The sequence below is a fragment of the Phoca vitulina genome, unplaced genomic scaffold, assembly GCF_004348235.1.
Source record: "Phoca vitulina isolate PV1807 unplaced genomic scaffold, GSC_HSeal_1.0 scaffold6, whole genome shotgun sequence".
Classification (NCBI taxonomy): Eukaryota; Metazoa; Chordata; class Mammalia; order Carnivora; family Phocidae; genus Phoca; species Phoca vitulina.
This window is the reverse complement of record NW_022589709.1, coordinates 48,078,758-48,098,382: the sequence shown is the minus strand read 5'-3', so window position 1 is coordinate 48,098,382 and position 19,625 is coordinate 48,078,758. Positions and strand designations below refer to the sequence as shown.

Below are 19,625 nucleotides of genomic sequence, written 5' to 3'. Positions count from 1 at the left end.
ATAAGCCTGCCATTTCTAACAGTGCAGCGCATCGAAGCCACTGAAATAGTTGCTGCATGAGCGGATAAAAGAAAGCACAATGAGCCTAAATGTCTATCCCATGTGTATTCTGAGTTATAACAAATTATGATCCAACCAAAACTTCGGATCAGTGAAAAATGATCCAAAAAGAAGTAAAAGAGAATTTCTATGTAGTGACAGGGAAAGTTAGATCCATCATGTATTGCCAACTTTAAAAAACAAAACAAAGCAAAAAAATCTCAAGGGGAAACACGTATAATCGTATTTATATTTTAAAAATTGCACAGGCTTGTAAATGCACAGAAAAGGAATGAGGGGACACGCGCCACCTTAGCCCTGGTTGTGGGGCGTGAGCACCAGCAATTCCCAGGGTTAAAAGCATGCCCGCAGACTGTTGAGACCCCAGGACTGTTTCTGTGCAGATGAGCACAGCAGGACTTGGAGAAGAGTTTAGCTGACTCAGTGTGGGTCTCAGCACTTAAAGACTAGGACTTAACTTGATTTTCTAAAGACTATCCCTTCTAAAATGTCTAAGACAATGGGCCACTCACTTGAACCAGCTGGTGACGGTCATCATCACATAGAGGGAAGCCAAAAAGAACACGAAGTGGAAATAGGAGTAGCTATAGACAGTGCCTCTCTTCTCATCATAAATGACCCGTGGTCCCTCCTTCACATTCTGCTGCTCTTCAGCGTCTGCGAGGCACAAAGCGAGCGCAAGTTCATTGAGCGAACACGGGCACGCCTGCCGCGTTAGCAGTCACACTCACTCATTCCAATCCCAGAGACTGTGAGTAGAAAAGATGTCAAGAACCGTTTGTAGCCTCAGGCAATTTCATCCACACCCTCCGTGCAAAACCCCCACCCAACCCCAGGACCCTCCTCCACAGGATGAGTTTCCTAACACCACATTCGTTTGAACAGAGCAGAAGAGAACCCTTACTAACAGAAAACCCAGGATAAGCTCAGATGGAAGTGAGAGAGCAAGCCAAGCGTTCTCAAGCCCCTGGGATGCTCCAATCCAAGAAGAAAAGGAAGTTGAAGGGAAGAAATTTTCCAAATTTTCATTCCTTTGAAAAAAATGTACTTCCTCCTTCTCTAAATCTCACTGTAGAATTTAACTTACATATTAGCCAAAACAAACGGGTTCTTGCTGGCCAGAATACCAACACAAATACACCCAGCAATCACTCAGGAAGAATGTGAAAAGTAGATCAACAGTACACCAGCTTTGGAAGAAAACGTTCCTCTTACCATTCAAGTTATCTGGGTGTGAATCCCAAACACCTAAGACTAGAGCTGCACGTAAGGGAGACTGACTACTTACCCTCTCCGTCGGGGCCGAAGCAAAAACAACACCGGGCTACCTGGAAGAGCAAACCCAACAACGTCAGGGGGCTTTTCTACTTCACTAAAGGCCATCCACGTGATGTGCCAAGCCTTCCGCGAAAACTGGAAGCCAGGCTCGGAACTGCGCTCACGTGACCCCTTCCACAGGATCTGACCAAGCATCTGTTCTTCCCAAGTGCTCTGGTGCCGGCGACAGGAAACAGACACGGAGGTGAGCCACCTAGAGCCCCTCCAATGGCGCTCACTGAGTGCTCGCTCAGCTACTTGGGAGTGCTGTGAGCAGCCTCCAGACGGCGGCTCCCAGGCTTTCCCTCCGTCACAGAGTTGCCCTGCCCTAGAGCCAGCCCTCTTGAGCAACCCACACTGAATGACTGCTCACGGCAGGGGCGTAGGGGTGCGGCCACTGACCCTCGGCGACTGCTCTGATGGGTCATATCTGCTCTGGGGCACCGAAGGGGTCAACAGAGGCTCTGTCCAGCCTACGGTGCCCTTCAACTTCACCCTTGGCCCAATTTTGCCTCCTTCCCCTTCCTTTCCTTCCACGTGTGTTGATCCCTAATAGATACTCTGCATGTCAACTCTGCCTTGGCAGCTGCTTCTGGAAAATTCAACCTGAAATGCAAGGTGAACAAGACAGGTCCCCACTCTCGTGAAGCTCACTCCTGGTGATGATTTGCTCTACTTGCTGGGATTATTATTCTGTTTGCAGTTGAAGAAACTGAGGTCAAGCAATTCTGGCCTGAAGTTCAAAACGAACCTAGTGACAGAGCTGGAGTATAAATGCAGTATAGGCACTCCAAGGTCTGCAGTTCACAAGAGGCAATAGGTGTAGGCATGCGAGGTCTAGGAGGTGGTGGAGCCGGCAGAATCAGACATGGTAAAGCTAGGAGGTCTGGAAGCAGGAGGCCCACCTACATTTCCTATGAAATCAGGCTGCTGAACTGTCTGCCTCTACGGAGGCAGGGGTGCTGGGGGCCGGGGTGGATGGAGGGGATGCCTTCCTTTGAAGAGTCTCTGGCACCTTTTAAATTTTGTACCGTGTTGGGGTGCCTGGGTGGCTCAGTCGTTAAGCATCTGCCTTCGGCTCAGGTCATGATCCCAGGGTCCTGGGATCGAGCCCCGCGTCGGGCTCCCTGCTCCGCGGGAAGCCTGCTTCTCCCTCTCCCACTCCCCCTGCTTGTGTTCCTGCTCTCGCTGTCTCTCTCTCTGTCAAATAAATAAATAAAATCTTAAAAAAAAAAAAAATTTGTACCATGTTTCTGACCTACTCAGAACAATAAACTAATAAAAAACTGGATTATGAAAAATTAATACATGATTTCAGAAAGACTCTGGTAAACAGAGTAAGAAACATTACACGTAGCAAGACCGGTTGGGGAGTACTGGGTCCTTGGCACTTTCTGGCTGACAGTACTTTTATTAGAAAGAACACAGAGCCAGGGACAAGGACATGGAGCTTGAGCCTTCATCTCATTTATACACCTCAAAGCCAAGCCCGTTTCCCTACTACATCAGGGATACTTCTAAAAGAGGGAATGGCCGTGACAGAATCTTGGATCAAGTGACACAGTCTAAGATTCACTAATCATTCAGTGGGCTCGAGACAGGGTATCCTGGGGTGCTAGTTCTTCTGAAGCTTAACTTAGCATAAGAAACCACTCTCTCTTTCAAAGGTATATCCTGTGAAACGTGATACAAGGAGAGCAAACCAACTTCCGTTTTGCAGGCTCTCCCTTTTGCAGCCTCTCCCATTCAGAAGAAAACAGTGGGACATTTTCCTTAGAATGAGAAGGAAAGCATCCTCTTAAATCTAACTTAGAGACTTGCTGTTCTTTGAGCTTGCACTCTACACAATAGGGATATTGAAGCCACAGAGCACGACCTCAGCAGGTGGTCACCCGGCCAGTGGTGAGAACAAATGCCTGCCTTCTAGAGACCATTCTCCTCTGTGTAAGAAGCAGTAACCTATTCAGACTCAGCAGAGCCTTCTCCTTTTTTGAAGGGACAGAAAGAGCTGTTGAATGCTGCTGGCAGACTGACAACCCTTCATAATGTTCAGTATCTCCAGGTCAGGTGCAGGAAAGACCGTCCCCAGAGCCCCAGCTGCAGAGAAGAGTGTCCGTATCTGGACAGACACCAGGGCTCCTCCATCCCGGGAAGGCTACGAGGACACGGCCGGGGGCCAGGGGCCAGGAGCCAGCGGCTGAGCTCTCGGGCAGCAGAGTTCAGGACCACGGACTCCGGAGCCAGAGTGCACAGGCCACATGCCAGCTAATCAGAAGTTTAAATAACTTTTCTGTCTCTCCCCTCTGTAAAATGGAGATAAAGCCCTCACTGGGTTTTTATGAGGATGAAATGCAATCACAAATATAGCGCTTAGAACTGTCTGGCATGTAGCAAGTGCTGTTAAGTCTCAGCCACCATTGGAATCCCATGTTCCTTCCATTCTTGGGGTCAGGGCTGAGTCTTTTTCTGGCTGCCTCCATGGGATTAGCCCTTTTCTGACCTAAGTGGATGTTCCATGAGGGCCCCCGCAAAAGACTTTTGCACAAGTAAGGAAGTAACAGACATTCTGCCAACCACCCTGATTCTCTGGACCTCTACTGTTCCCAATTCCTTACCCAATGAAATGCCCACCTGACAGAACTGATGCAGTTACATAAGCTAATACGTAGACAATGCTCAGCAGTGTGGTAGGGAGCAACACAGAAGAATGGACTAGAAGTTCACACACACACACACACACACACACAGTCCATTATGACAGAAGGAAATCGCAGAGAGCAACCCGACAAAGCTACCCAGGCCTCGAGTGGGAGATGGGCAGCAATGCCACACTAGAGGCTAGTTTTGTTGGAGGAAAAATCAAAGATTCATTTTAATCCCATCGTATCTACGAGACATTGTCTTTTCTGTACAAAAACTGTATTCTTTCCTGGGGAGAAAAATGGGATGCAGATCAATAAAGATGCAAACACACAGAAAGAGGCTTCCTGAAAAATGGGTCTTCTGAGATGAAGCAGGACCAGGGAAGGAAATGAACTTACTTCCAGTTCAGGAGCTGCGTATCGCCCCTGCAGAGCATCAGAACTTGACCTCGTCGTCGATGTCAAGCTAAGAAACAAACACACACATGTTATATCCCAACAGAGGAAGGGCAGAGCCTCCTGGCCAGTGCTGTCGTGAGAGGCTCACGGCACCCTCCGTCCGGTCCTGGCTCCTTAAAAAGAACTCGTCTATTCCAGTATCCTGCTTTGCTCCAAAACTGACTGACCAATTCTACAGTTGATGTCTTTTCACACAGATTGCATTAGATCATTTTAAGCAAAGAGAAGTTTGTCGATAAAGAAGTAAGGTATCTTTTGGTCCTATTATCTTGGTTTTCACCTCTCCTCCCTCAAACACCAAGCCAAAAGGATTTTCTGATTTCACTTTTATCTTTCCACAACTTTTGAGTAGTCTCACTTAGAAGGGATCAAAACCAGACAAAAGAACCCAGAGATAGCATTAAAAAAAAAAAAAAAGCAAGGGCATGAAAAGCAAAGGTCACAGTTATTTACTATGATAATCAGCCTTTGGCAGAACAAGGTTTTCTGTTTGGAAATTCAACAGACTAGCTGTCAGTGTGATTAAAAAAAAAAAAAAAATTCTTCCCACCATTCTCCCTATACCCAGAGAGGTAAAATATTATAAAATCTGGCTTCTAGGGGTAAAAAAGGTATTTCTTCTGGGGGGGGGGGGGGGAAGGGAACATTTTAAGGAAACAGAAATATATACAATACTCAGGGTTCCGGCTAACTCTATAAATTCATTTAGCAAATATTTACTGCGAGCCTGCCATGTGTCAGGCCCTGTTCTAAGCCCTTGGGTACCCAGTGAAAAAGACAATCCCTAACCTCTTGCACCATGCCTCCGGCGCCAGCCTGGGGGCAGGCGGGGGTGTGGCCCCAGGAGAAGCAGGAAATTAGAAGACTCATGTCAACCGAATAAACCCCAAGAAGCAACACTGTCTTCTCTGCTCATTCTCATCCTCTTTCTCCGAGACAGAAGAGATCAGTGAAATGCAAATAAACAATAAAAAGCCTTCCTCACAAGAAGGTCCTCTGGGATCCAAGCACACTGCTTCCTTTGTGGGCCACTCAAGTCCAATAGCATCACTTTCTCTCCTGTTCGGTACAGACGGATGCTGATCAAGGCCCAAGCACTCCCACACTTCCTGACTTCTAGCCTCATTCGACGAATTTTAGAGATATTTCCCAATGGTGGTGCACCCAAGAAACACATACACCTCGCTCTTGCATGTAAGAGCGTGCTATATTTTCTGCATGTGAATTATGATTTAATATAGCATATCATTTCTGCGGAGGAAAATGTAACTTTTTAGAAACAGATCGATTATCTCCAATTTTCACCTAAAAGATGGTATTCCTTCTTTAAAAGGGTTAGAATACATACTGCACTTTTGTAAATTCTTTGGAATAAAATGGTTTCAAGAAAAACAAAGCTTTTGATTCTGGCACCTCTGCCACTTTACTTCCATCATCAGAGAGCACAAAATGAGGAAGCTTTTGTTCTTATTTCTAAATACCTGTATTCTATTACTCAGCCATCAAAAAGAACGGGATCTTGCCATTTGCAACAATGTGAATGGAACTATAGGGTATTATGCTAAGCGAAATAAATCAGTCAGAAAAAGGCAATTATCATATGATCTCACTCATATGTGGAATTTAAGAAACAAGATAGAGGATCATAGGGTAAGGAAGGAAAATAAAACTAGATGAAATCAGAGAGGGAGATAAACCGGAGACTCTTAATCATAGGAAATAAACCGAGGGCTGCTGGAGGGGAAGGAGGTAGGAGGATGGGGTAACTGGGTGATGGGCACTGAGGAGGGCGTGTGATGTGATGAGCACTGGATGTTATATAAGACTGATGAATCACTGACCCTCTACCTCTGAAACTAATAATACACTATGTTAGGTAATTGAATTTAATTTTAAAAATAAATAAATACCTGTATTCAGTTCATCATTAATAACAGAGGACTTCTACAAGTAGATGCCACTATAAAATATTATTATAATTCAGTCATGGCCTTCACCCACAAAATACTCTTCTTGGAATTACCAAGGAAACACTGTTTTCACAGACTCCTTAAAAACCTAGGAAATTCTTATCGCCTGCATTCTATTACTCAGACCCCCCTGTTTGATGAGCGCAAGACACGTTGCTACACAACAATTCCTGGATTATGCAGAACCTCTTCCCTTCCAGGGCTAAGGCAGGAGCAACTTCACCCACTGCTCCTTGTGGGGCGTGGAAGGAGACTGACCGCATTTGCTTGCGACAGGGCCTCACCCTATAGACAAGTTACAGCCCATTGACTATCTCTAGCCCGCACTCACAGGAAACCAGCAGTGCCTTACAATTATGATAAACAAAAAAACTGCCTCCCCTCCGCCCACCCCCCCACCCACCCCCCACCACTGCCATGCCCAGGGCCTCTTCCATAAAGGCAGAATGATTCAAAATGCAGGTGGCTCCCCACACCTGCTTCAACTGCTTTGGGACTGCCAAACTGCCCTAGATCAAAGAAAATCTCTAGAGAGCATGTCCAGACTTTCCTGTTGGAGAGCACAGATTCTGCTCCCTGACAAACTTACAGGGCCCTTGGGAGATCTCATGACTATTCCCACCCTTTGTGTGAAGTTCAGTCATGTTCCCAAATATAACTGGTGACTCCTAGCTCCCAATGGAGAAGACAGTCCTATGTGAACTGGGGGGAGGCCTTGACATGCCCCTTAATGCAGAGACCAGAAGATTTCTAGTTGGTAGGTGAGGGAGCGGCAGGATTCTCAAAATAAAGCTTGTACACTCCTCCATTTTTTTTTAACTTGTCCTCCTTTCTTAAATAAAGGTAGCAGACAAAGAACACACCAGAAGAATAGACACCGTGATTTGCCAACTCTTCTCAGTTTAAGCCAATCTTCTCTCCAATTCTGTCTTACCAACCTTGTACTTAACTTCTACACGGTCTGCCCTATTGCCATGAATGTTTCATTTTGAATTAGCAAGTTGTTTGACATTTAATAAGGATTCTTAGTTTTTCCAATTTTAAATTCAAATTCCTAAATATTTAAATAATAATTATTTTTCTCACAAGCATAGTTAAAACTGAAATGGCCAGGACCATTTTATAGCACAAATACCTCCTAATAATAAAATGAGGAAAGTCATCCAGCTTATCCTTGAACCTCAGTGAAGGACCTTACTCCAAACAATCCCAGGGGGAAAAATGACTATGAACCTGCCTCTCCCAGCACTCTAGCCAAGGAGACACAAGGAGAGGGTTCCTGAGACTGGGGGTGGAGAATCACAGAAATGGGCTCTATGCCCCTCAGTTTCCTTATGTACAATGAGGGAACTGAAGCTGACTGACTCCAGGATCCTGCCTGGCCGGACAGTCTGAACTTGAAGCCAACAAAATAACAATTTCAATCAAAATCTAGAGACCAAGAAGGGAATTAAGGAGTAGTTAGTGGAGGCTGGGGCCTAAGGGGGTGTCAGGGGGATGGACCTATACAAAGAGCCATTAGGGAACCCCTGCATGGGGTCCAAGCTGTGATACTTCTTATAGCAGTAATGCCTGGGGACAACAGAAGAGGCGTCTAGAGAAAGAATGGCCTCAGCTGTAAAGCCAGGGAGTAGGTTTAGGTTGAGCCCTTCCTTCTCGCTAAGACAGCAAAGACAAAACATACTCATAGTGAGTGCCCCAGAAGCAGGACTTGTGACAGAGAACCAGAAACCGAGTGTGGAGGCCAGCATGAGAGCCCCCTAAAGGAGCAGGTGAGGAGATAGCATTACAGTAAGGCTTCTAGGACCTTACAAAAAAGTTAACCCCAAACCCAAGCAATCTTGGGACTTTCAGGGAAAACATGTAATGTTCACACTACGCAGTCTTTAGGCTTCCTACAACTGCTATCAAGAATTCTAGATATTCCTGGGGCGCCCAGCTGACTCAGTCAGAAGAGCATGCAACTCTTCATCTGGGGGTTGTGAGTTCAAGCCCTATATTGGGCGTAGAGATTACTTAAAAAAAAAAAAAATCTTAAAAAAGAAAAAAATTCTAGATATTCCTTTAAAAAAAAAAAGGATGGGGCGCCTGGGTGGCTCAGTCGTTAAGCGTCTGCCTTCAGCTCAGATCATGATCCCAGGGTCCTGGGATCGGGCCCCGCGTCGGGCTCCCTGCTCGGCCGGGAGCCTGCTTCTCCCTCTCCCACTCCCTCTGTCTCCGTCAAATAAATAAATAAAATCTTTTAAAAAGGATAACAATTTTCAAAGCTGACCGCAGCTACCTGGAATCTCTGTAAATGCCAATAACAGACGTTACGGAACGCTAGCGATTAAAGCGCAACACGGCGGTGCGTGCTGGGAGGAGGGGGTGGGCAGCAGCGACCACACAAGGGGAGCCCTCCCGGAACCTGGTAGCTCTGGAGCGCTGCTGTGAGACGGGGCGTCAGGGGCAAGCGCTCATTAGTCAGCTACTTTCTCCTCACATCATCTGCAATATTTTTTACATGCCAATATAGAAAAAAACCTGAGGGATAAATGATGAAATTAGCTGTGCCGCTGCCGTTTCCCCCCCTCCCCCGCCCCTGAAGCCCAAGAAAAACAGACTCAGGAAGGAAAAGCTTACTCAGAGAAAGAAGAGCTGAGAATCAGCATTCAAAATTTGGGTGGCTTTATGGTTTTCCTGACAACATTCACTGACTTGGGCCCGAATCCCATCTACTGCTTTGGGTATAGTAGGTACGAAGTGAACAGCTATGGAATTAATTAAAAATGAAAGGCCAGACATGGTCCCCGTGGTCCTTTCCGCTGTCAGGAGAATCTGTCACTCTGTCGGGGACAGGATGAGGACCAGTGTTATGGAACCTTCACTGGGACAACCACCTGCACCCAAGCAAGCACTTCATGGCCTGACACGTGGCTGAACAAGTACTCTAAAAACCCAGTTCCCGTGTCTCCAAAATGTCTGTCTGTAGGTCCCTTTCTAACAGGAGGGAGTGTGAGAGCTGTAAGAGAAAATACCAGGGTGTACAGAAAGACATGTTATTTATATAAGCTAGCACCGCCAGGATTCTTCAGTTTCTGCCAGGGGAAGACCATAATACATTCATTACACCTATAACAAGATGAAATTTTTATACATTGAAACATAACAAAGAAAACGTAAAACACAGAAATAAAACCTAAATGTGAGAAGATCATTGCCAAAGGGAAGCTTAATTATCATTGAAATACATACTCAGAATCAGTAACTAAGCATTTCTACCCGTTACTTTTCTCCCTTGGGCAATCTTTCAAACATTCTAAATAAAGGCGGCACCAACCCCACCACGAACGAGCACGTGAAATACAGCCTGTTTTAACAGCACTGTGGGTTTCAGCATAAAAGAAAAGGGGCGTTTCCTGTCTTTCTTGGGCCAAGCACAAAATGACCATGTATGTACGGCTTTGTACTCTTTCCATCAGCAGCAGAACAAATGGCATTTCCCGTGGATTAGAAAGTGGCCAAAACGTTCTGGCACAAACCATTTCTTCCCCACTTTGTACTCCCTTGCCCTCCAAAAATGCTTTAGCGACTAATATTCAACCATTTCCTCAAGGGCTGCAACGTACTATAGATCTATTATAGTCACCCATATAAATACAAGTAAGGAAAACGAAGTCCAAACACTGAGGTTCGATGCTGTGACACACACTTTTTACTTCAAGCTACTTTCCCTCTTCCTCAGGTGGGATTTGTTTCGCTGCCTCGCTGCTGTTGCTAAAGCTTTCTTAAAATTGCCTCCATACTTTTAAAGTCTGCAAAGGTGGCCTCAAGTATCTCCTAAGACTTACCATGAATATAAGATGCACATGAACAAGAGAGTGGTACCAAGTCCAGTAACCAAGTTTTCGTCTCTGTACAGGTCCTGACCAAGGTCTGGCACACAGATCGTCACATTCTTCCCATGCTCATCTAGGGCTTACAAGGAAAAGACAAAGTAATCACAGTTAATTAGAAAAGCCTGTTGTAGCTGACGGACATTCATTTGGGGGAAATTTGGGTAGCTTGGAAGAGTGAAGGCTTATTATTGGAAACTCCTACTCTACAGTCCCACTGAAGTCAGACTAGATTGCTGCTATTTCAAAGCACCCCCTGGGGCGCCTGGGTGGCTCAGTTGGCCTTCGGGCTCAGATCATGATCCCAGGGTCCTGGGATCAAGTCCCACATCGTGCTCCCTGCTCAGCAGGGAGCCTGCTTCTCCCTCTCCCTCTGCTTGCCGCTTTCCCTGCTTGTGTGCATTATTCTATCAAATAAATAAATAAAATCTTTAAAAAAAAAAAAGCACCCCCTCCCACCTAAGCAGCCTCTTCGAACAAGACCCTCAGATTCCAGCTGAGTGCCAAAGGGTTCCTCCATGCCATGATGCAGTAAGAGTCTTGCTCTTTTCAGTACTCTTCTAACACTAGTAAAAAGTAAAACTATACCTATTTTTCAGTTGACTTAGCAGGCTCTAAACAGAGGTAGTATGCAGACATTCTTGAGTTTCCACCGTGTCTATCCTCTCTGGAAGCGTGTCGAGGCTACTCAACAACCAAATACATACTGGCTGTGCAAGAGCCACCCGGTCCAAAGCCTCCACCCACACGCGAAGTCCCTTTACTGTCAGTAATAGGGTGGTCGTGATGCTATTATCCTTTGCTTACTTCTTACCTCCTTTCCCAGGAAGGGTCTTCCATAATGGTCCCTTTCTCTACACTTTCTTTCTTTCTTTTTTTAAGATTTTATTTTTAAGGGGGTGCCTGGGTGGCTCAGTCAGTTAAGCGTCTGCCTTCGGCTCAGGTCATGATCCTGGAGTCCCAGGATTGAGCCCCACATCAGGCTCCCTGCTCAGCCGGGGAGTCTGCTTCTCCCTCTCCTCACCCCCTCAGCTCATGTTCTCGCTCTCTCCTCACTCTCTCTAACAAGTAAATAAAAATCTTAAAAAAAAAAAAAAACCATTTTATTTTTAAGTAATTTCTATACCTAACACAGGGCTTGAACTCACAACCCCGAGATCAAGAGTCACATGCTCTACCAACTGAGCCAGCCAGGCGCCACCCCTCTACATTTTCTTTTAAAAAATATATATGTCCTGTTTCTTTTTGTTGATCAGGTCTGTAAATGTACTAAATCTACAGTGCTAAAAAACATCAGTTTATTTATAAATAGAAGAGTTATTTAAAGAGAAGTTCTTTCCTCAATGATGCTGTAGTATGCATTAATTCCATCTGTTACTATTGTGCACAAAAGCCTTGTTTACAAGGGAACAGTACAGATATATCATTTTGTCCACTGTATTTAATAGGTGTAACTGGTTAGTAGTTACTGAATCATGATGTAAAAAAAATGTGACAATACTCAGGTATGTGCTTTCTGAGTGTTTCAAATTACAGTCTATGAACATTGCTGACACCCACAGGAGAGAATAAAATTACCTGTGCAAAGGTGTGAGAAAAAAACAGCGTGTGTGCATCAGTCGCCTGGCTGGCTCAGTCGGTAGAACAAGTGACTCTTGATCTCAGGGTCATGAGGTCAAGCCCCACATTGGGCGTGGAACCCACTTTTTTTAAAAAAACAAAAGTAAGTGCTAAACACAAACACATCCTGGGGCGCCTGGCTGGCTCAGTCAAAGGAGAATGCAACTCTTGTTTTCAAGAGTTGTGAGTTCAAGCCCCACGTTGGGTATAGAATAAAATAAAAATAAAATCTCTTAAAAAAAAGAAAAAAGGTTTTAAAATAAAAAAATAGCGTGTGACCTGGGAATATCCTGCATGTTTTCTAGATTTCTTAAAAGTTTCAAGAGGTAGGGTGCCTGGGTGGCTCAGTTGGTTAAGCGTCGAACTCTTGATTTGGGTTCAGGTCATGATCTCCAGGTTGTGAGATCAAGCCCCACGTCAGGCTCCATGCTGGGTGCGGAACCTGCTTGGGATTCTCTCTCCTTTTCCCTCTCCCCCTCCCTAAATAAATAAATAAAAATAAAATCCATTTTACAAACATGCACATTCTAAGTATTAGAAGACAGACTACAATTATTACTGGCACTCACATTTGAGACAGCAAAAATAGCTGTGTGTGCTGTGGTGTAAGGAATCTTTATTCTTAGGCCAATGAAAAAAAAAATTTTTTTAACTGACCAAAATATGAACTTTTCTATTTAAGTAGTACCACCTGAAATTAAAAGGAAGTTTTCTATTTGTAAGTGATACCTGCCATTTAAGAGAAAAACACTGTAGCCAAAAACCTCATTACATTAAAACCAAAAATTAATAGTCGTAAAAGAAAGTCTTAAAGAAACTAGACCTAAATAAACTTAGAGTCAAGATAGAGCTATTTAAAAAAAAAAAAAAAATTAAATCCAGGATAGACTGTACTTAATATAAGACCTACAATTGTATCACTTTGCACTATAAATAGCTATAAAGACAAGACTCATACACACAATACATGTATATAAAACTTTCAAAATTATCTTTGCATTTACTTTCTACGTTTAAAAAAGGAAAACAACTTCAATTTTCTATTCTAAAGATAGCACATTTATTTAACTTGATTTATACAAGATCAAATGTACCCAAACATACATACATTCATATATACTTACGTGTATATATGTGTGCATACATTTATATACACATTTATATATCACAACAGCGATATAGATGATGAAATATAATGAGTTCAGAAATCAAAATAAGAAATGGTCTTTTGGTCTTTTACTGGCAAGGGGCTCAGTTAGTAACAATGTATAATATAATAGGGCTCTTATAGTTCTCAAATAATCATTACAACCACTACAATAACAATAGCTAACCCTTATAGAGTACCTACGACATGCCAGGAACATATACATACATACACACATGCACGCTCATTGAATTCTTTAAAAACCACCCTATAAAATAGGAATCTTATTTAATTACCTTGTTAAAATAATAATTAAAATCCTCATTTTAAAGACAAGGTATCTAGGCAGAGAGAGGTAAATAACCTTCTACAAGTTACTGAGGTGGCAGAACCGAGCTACAAACCCAGGCGGTCTGACTCCCAAGCTCATACATGTTGTGTTGTCGCTATAAATAAACATTTAGGAAGAGCAATTCAAGGTCACACAGTCAGCCAGTGTTAGAGCTGGGCTCAAATCCTGTCTCCTGCTTCCCACTCCCACGTTCCTCCCACCCTCTCTTACAGTCAGAGAGATGACCACCTGAAGAAAAGGAAATTAGTAACCAACGAAAAAGACAACGCAAAATAAGCAAAACACAATAATGTTCCTTGAAAACACAGAGCAGGAAAATGTAGATTAGCCCCGAAGCAAACTCAACAGCCCATCTTTGTTCCTGTCTTTCCTACACAGCGGGAAGACTCAGAAGAAGAAATTTTCATTTTCGTATCCCACGTTAAGGACATTATTTAGTGAAAAATCCAGATCATCTGTTTCGATTTATTACATCTTTGACATTCTCATCAACAGCTCAGTAGAGACATACTCCTTCCTCTACAATGAAAATATTCAAACCCACGCTCCCTAAGAAGGCAGGCTGGCTTACCTACTTCTACGGGTTTGCTGGACAGCGCCGAGAAAGTGAGATACATCACGTAGCAGCTTATGAGCCCTGACTGCAGTAACCCGGAATGGGGCTGTCCTGGAAAATCAAAGTGACAGATTTTAACACAGAGTTTTAAATTTCAAAAATAAGAAAGCCTAAAAACATAGGTCCCCATCCCCAAATGATACTCCTCAAACTTGGACCCCCATCTTTAAAGGGAAGAAGAGGTCAATAACATATTTTCCAAACAACACTAAAAAGACAGGGAAGTGGATGGAATTATATACTAAGCCTAACTATGTTATTTTAGAGATGCCAGGTTCTGCTGAGTGCTCTACCACCACGTTATTTTCATAACAACTATACGTAGGGGCGGCTGGGTGGCTCAGTCGTTAAGCGTCTGCCTTCGGCTCAGGTCATGATCCCAGGGTCCTGGGATCGAGCCCCGCACTGGGCTCCCTGCTTAGCAGGAAGGCTGCTTCTCCCTCTCCCACTCCCCTTGCTTGTGTTCCCTCTCTCGCTGTGTCTCTCTCTGTCAAATAAATAAATAAAATCTTAAAAAAAAAATTTTTTTAAAATAACAACTGTACTTAAACATACTGCCTAGTCCTCCTGAAGTTCATTAACACGAGCTCTCAGAAGAAAATTCACCATCATTATTTGTGAGACCACATAGCTTAGTGAAGTAAATGGGAGACAGATTTCATAGGGCATGGATTCCAGATTCTACAAAGCCATCAGACACTTAAAGTCCATGACAGTGGAAAAAAGCTCGACCTGTCAACAGACAAAAACAAACAAACAAACCAAAAAACAACACCTTTGGGAATACCAGTTCAGGTAAAGAAGAAGGCACTGGGGCTCAGCATTCATTGAGGGAAGAGCTTTAATATGTTATAATATTTAAATTAAACTGTTTCAATCATTCAGAGTAACCAGGATATGACAAAAAGGATTTATCATTTTTTGGTGGAATTTTTAACCACCTGCCTACATGAAAGGATTTAGTTCATCCAGTCTTCCCTCTGATTAAATTTGTTTCAAGTTCTAATTATTAAATGGTACTGACCAGGGGAGCCTGGGTGGCTCAGTCAGTTAAGCGTCTGCCTTTGGCCCAGGTCATGATCTCAGGGTCCTGGTATCAAGCCCCACATTGGGCTCACTGCTCAGGGGGAGTCTGCTTTTCCCTCTCCCTCTGCCTCTGCCCCCCACTCGTGCTCAGCCCTCTCTCTCTCTCTCAAATAAATAAAATCTTTAAACAATTAAATAAATAAATAAAAATAAAATAAATTGTACTAACCAATAAAGATACAGAAATAGTCTTTTATAATGCTGCTCTTTGGCACGGGAATAAGACTCACTTTAGCAACTAATGGCATTAAACAAAGTATTTCAAAATATTATAACTATTTTATTATTTTTTAAAGACTTTATTTATTTATTTGACAAAGAGAGACACAGCGGGAGAGGGAACACAAGCAGGGGAAGTGGGAGAGGGAAAAGCAGGCTTCCCGGTGAGCAGGGAGCCCCATGCAGGGCTCGATCCCAGGACCCTGAGCCGAAGGCAGACTCTTAACGACTGAGCCACCCAGGCACCCCAACATATTATAACTATTTTAAAAAGTAGGATTTAACCCAAATGGTAGTTTAATCTGAACACTAGTGTGTTTTAGGAAATTCTTAACTGATCAGTAAAAGGGACTGGGAGATTAGGACTCTCAATTTCAATAACGTACTTGAAATTTTCAGTACCAGAAAACCTTTAAATTACTCAATACTAGTTCACTTTTTTTTTAAGTTTATTTATTTAATTTAGTAATCTCTATACCCAACGTGAGACTTGAACTCATGACTCCACAGATCGAGAGTCACACGCTCTTCCAATCGGGATGGAGCCAGCCAGGCACCCTAAGACTAGTTCACTTTTTAAATCACCATTTTAGAAATGATTTGAGGGACTATAAATTATTGGCCACCTTTCCCTTTTCCTATTAGAAACCTGGATATCATTTGCATTTCATCACCTGTAGAGTAAGATACCTTCAAGAAAATTAAACTATGACTACTTCTTTCTTTTTCTTTTTTTTTTTAAAGATTTTATTTATTTGACAGAGAGAGACACAGCGAGAGAGGGAACACAAGCAGGGGGAGTGGGAGAGGGAGAAGCAGGCTTCCAGCGGGGCAGGGAGCCCGATGCAGGGCTCGATCCCAGGACCCTGGGATCATGACCTGAGCCGAAGGCAGACACTTAACGACTGAGCCACCCAGGCGCCCCTGACTACTTCTTTCTATAGCCAAAGATGGTATTCTGGCTTAAGACATCAGAAGTTGTTTATAAAAGATAAGCCAGACCTGTACTTTCTAAAGCACTTTCAAATCCCATTATCCCTTCCTTTTTGCCTCTGTGGGTTTTTGTTTGTTTTTAAGTAATCTCTATGCCCAACGTGAGGCTCGAATTCATGACCAAGATCAAGAGTCACATGCTCTACTGACTGAGCCAGCCAGGCACCCCTCTTCTATTTGCCTTTGAAACAACCTTGGGCCAGGAAGGTTTATAGATTTCTGTTGGCTTTGCTGAGAAAGGACTGAGGTCTGAGGAAGGTTAGCTCGTGGGGCCAGCTACTGGCTCAGCCAGACTGGATTTCCTGCTTCCTGACTCCTAGGCCACATGGCTCCCGATTTCTGACCCAGAGGCCTTGGGTGAAAGATGAGCCCAGAAAGAGCTCCTTCTGGAGCCTTCTCATTCAAGTTTTACACAGGGATTATAGTTATTAATATACACTCAAGGCATCTTCCACTTAAAGGCACCTTGTAGTACATTATTTAATAATGGTAACATCTGGGGCGCCAGGGTGGCTCAGTCGGTTAAGCGTCTACCTTTAGCTCAGATCATGATCCCGGGGTCCTGGGATCAAGCCCCACGTCGGGCTCCCTGCTCAGCGGGGAGCCTGCTTCTTCCTCTCTAACCTGCTTGTGTTGTACTCTCTGTCGCTATCCCTGTCTCTCTCTCCAATAAATAAATAAAATATTTAAAAAATAATAATAATGGTAACATCTGTCTTCCTATTTATTGACTTCACTACGTTCAGATCTTTCTTGACCTGAGGCGTGCCAACGATCACATTCGGCCCAAGTGTGGGATATGAAGAGGAGACGGCAGTCCCACCCTTCCTATGGCCGACCCACCCATGGTAAATTAAGGAAAGACCATAATTTAAAAACACAACTAAAAACATGAGGTTTTGCTCAAACTTACACACAACAAAACATAAATAAGGAGGAAGGGGGAAAAACGTGCTTACGATTTTGGACGCAGGGCGAGATGGCTACCGCTGAGATGAGCAGACACAGGCCCCCATTCAGCCCCAGGAGAATTTTGTTTTCCAGGCAGCCGTCCTTCTGTGTATAAAACAGCGCCATGAGAATCAGGCCTCCGGCGGCAATGGAGTACATGATGAGTGTCACGAGGGCCAGAGCGGCGTACCACAGCTTGTTGCTGGCCGTGCCTGCAGTCCTGTTTCTCCACAAGTGGGTAAGAGGGAGAGGAGAGAAGACAAGTCAGCGAAGCCCCCATTCTCTGAGCGCATTTCCCACCCCTCAGGCATTGGCGGGGCTCTCAGGCCCCAGGCCATTAGAACCCCAGTGGTCCAGCAGACCTACCCTTTCGCCACAGTCACGCTCCAGCAAAGCCGGAAGGTACAGGTAAAATATGCAGAACAGTTCTGGTTCAGGCTCAGGATGTTTTCTAAACACTAAAACATTCTGTTTTTATGTGTATTCATCAACTAAAATGCACACCCACAGACTTGACTCTACCCTCCCCATTCTGAATAGGAATCTCCCTGGGGTCAGCTTTGGCAAGTCTTAAAAAAAAAGTGGCTCTTAGATGGGGTTCTCTTCACGTTTTCCCGCTCAACACAGAGCCCGGACGTGCCACCACATCCTACTAAAGGTGCTGCCGCAGCTTCTCTTTGGGGAGAGAAGCAGCAAGCGACCTTCACTCAGAGAAACACTGGCGGACCTCAGCCCCTGCAGCCCTCCACGGCAAAGGGGCATCGACCGTGGTACTGCTTCTCCAGAACGATGCCACGTGGGATGGAGGGAGAGTGTAAAGAGAATAAAATCAGCTGGGCAGTGAGTAAAAACTATAACAGGATTATAATAAGAAACTTAAAGAAATTAATTTGCTTTCCAGTTTATATACTTATTAATAAAGGGATGGGAGAAATAAGTGGTGGTTTAACAACCTACAGAAATTATTCAGAACAACAACAAAAAAGAATGTTCAAAACCACTAAACAAAGAGGACAGAACAAGAGGGAGCACGGAGTGAATCACTGTCATCTGCCTTATGATTAAACGGCCCCACTGTAACCACATTCTAACAAACCTTCACAGAGAAAGCAACTTGCTTAATGTTTTCACAAAACTGGAAAGTATTCAGGCAACTCAGCTAAAATGTTTTAATTATGAAAAAGTTATTGCAGCCAGAGACAAACAGGAGGAAAGACAGAAATGATAATGACCATCATATTCCTGAAACCAAGCCAGGCACTCAATGACCACAGAATTAGTCTAACATAAAAGGCACACAAAGGAAATGACAGAAAATGAGACTCGAGAAATGAAAAAAAGAAAAAAAATTCTGAAAGCCAAATGGTAATCAATGACAGAGAACCAGAACGCACCTCGTAGAAAAAGGTGAACACGGCTGACCAGTGTGGGTGGGGTGCGACTGTTTCTCCACTGGTCTTTTGGGCTCTTGTTAGCATATGAAGGACTTTCTTTCTCTCTCTTTTTTTAAGATGTTATTTATTTGAGAAAGAGAGAGAGAACACACGCAAGCAGGGGGAGGAGCAGAGGGAGAGGGACAAGCGGAGTCTGCCCTGGGCGCAGAGCCCAAGGTGGGGTTTGATCCCACGACCCTGAGATCATGACCAGAGCCGAAACCACGAGTCAGACGCTTAACCAACTGAGCCACCCAGGTGCCGTGAGAAGAGGAATTTTTTACAAAAAGAAAACAGCTCCTGACTGCAATTTTTCTCTCCTGGCTCCCTCCTCCCCCACCATGTCCTCATCACCATCAGCGAAGTCTATGAGTTCCAACTCTGGAACACACCAGAACCTAACTGCTGCTATCATCGTTCAAGCTACAGTCATCTTTCACCTGGATTATCTCCCATGGGTCTCCTTACTTGCAACTCTTTCCCCCTCTAATCTTTCTGTAATTAAAATATACATCCTATCATGTTCTTTTTGTTTCAAACCCCAGTAATGCCCTTCCATCTCACACAACAGCCCCAGAAGCCCGCCATGATCTGACCCAATGCCATCTCCTATCTCTCCTCTGGTGCCCACCCCTCAGCACTGGGGTGCAGCACAGAGGATGCCCATTTGCCCCTCAACAAGCAGAGTCCTGCCTCCATCTCTCCCCCTTCCTTCTGGTCGTGGTTAACTCCCTCACACCTGATCGTGAAGCTTTTCCCTGCCCTGCTCTCCCCAAAGCCCACACCCTGCTTTCTTTTCCTCCAGTCTTTTCCCCATCGAGCCTGTCACTTATTTGCTTGGTTATAAACCGATGATCTACCCATGCTCCCTGCCCTCCCCAAAAG

The 19,625-nt window shown here is 44.2% G+C and overlaps 1 protein-coding gene across 2 annotated transcripts in view; it reads right to left on the bottom strand.

The window, feature by feature from the left end:
- The window catches only part of SERINC5 (serine incorporator 5), a 98,888-nt gene that overhangs the window by 5,550 nt on the left and 73,713 nt on the right, over positions 1-19,625 (bottom strand). For both annotated transcript variants that reach the window (XM_032404111.1, XM_032404112.1), the window contains 6 exons: positions 17,316-17,527; positions 14,014-14,109; positions 10,279-10,405; positions 4,419-4,485; positions 1,349-1,388; positions 573-717 (listed from right to left, as the gene is read on the bottom strand). In XM_032404111.1, the coding sequence (XP_032260002.1) occupies positions 573-717; positions 1,349-1,388; positions 4,419-4,485; positions 10,279-10,405; positions 14,014-14,109; positions 17,316-17,527 (687 nt within the window). The remainder of the gene's footprint in view (positions 1-572; positions 718-1,348; positions 1,389-4,418; positions 4,486-10,278; positions 10,406-14,013; positions 14,110-17,315; positions 17,528-19,625) is intronic.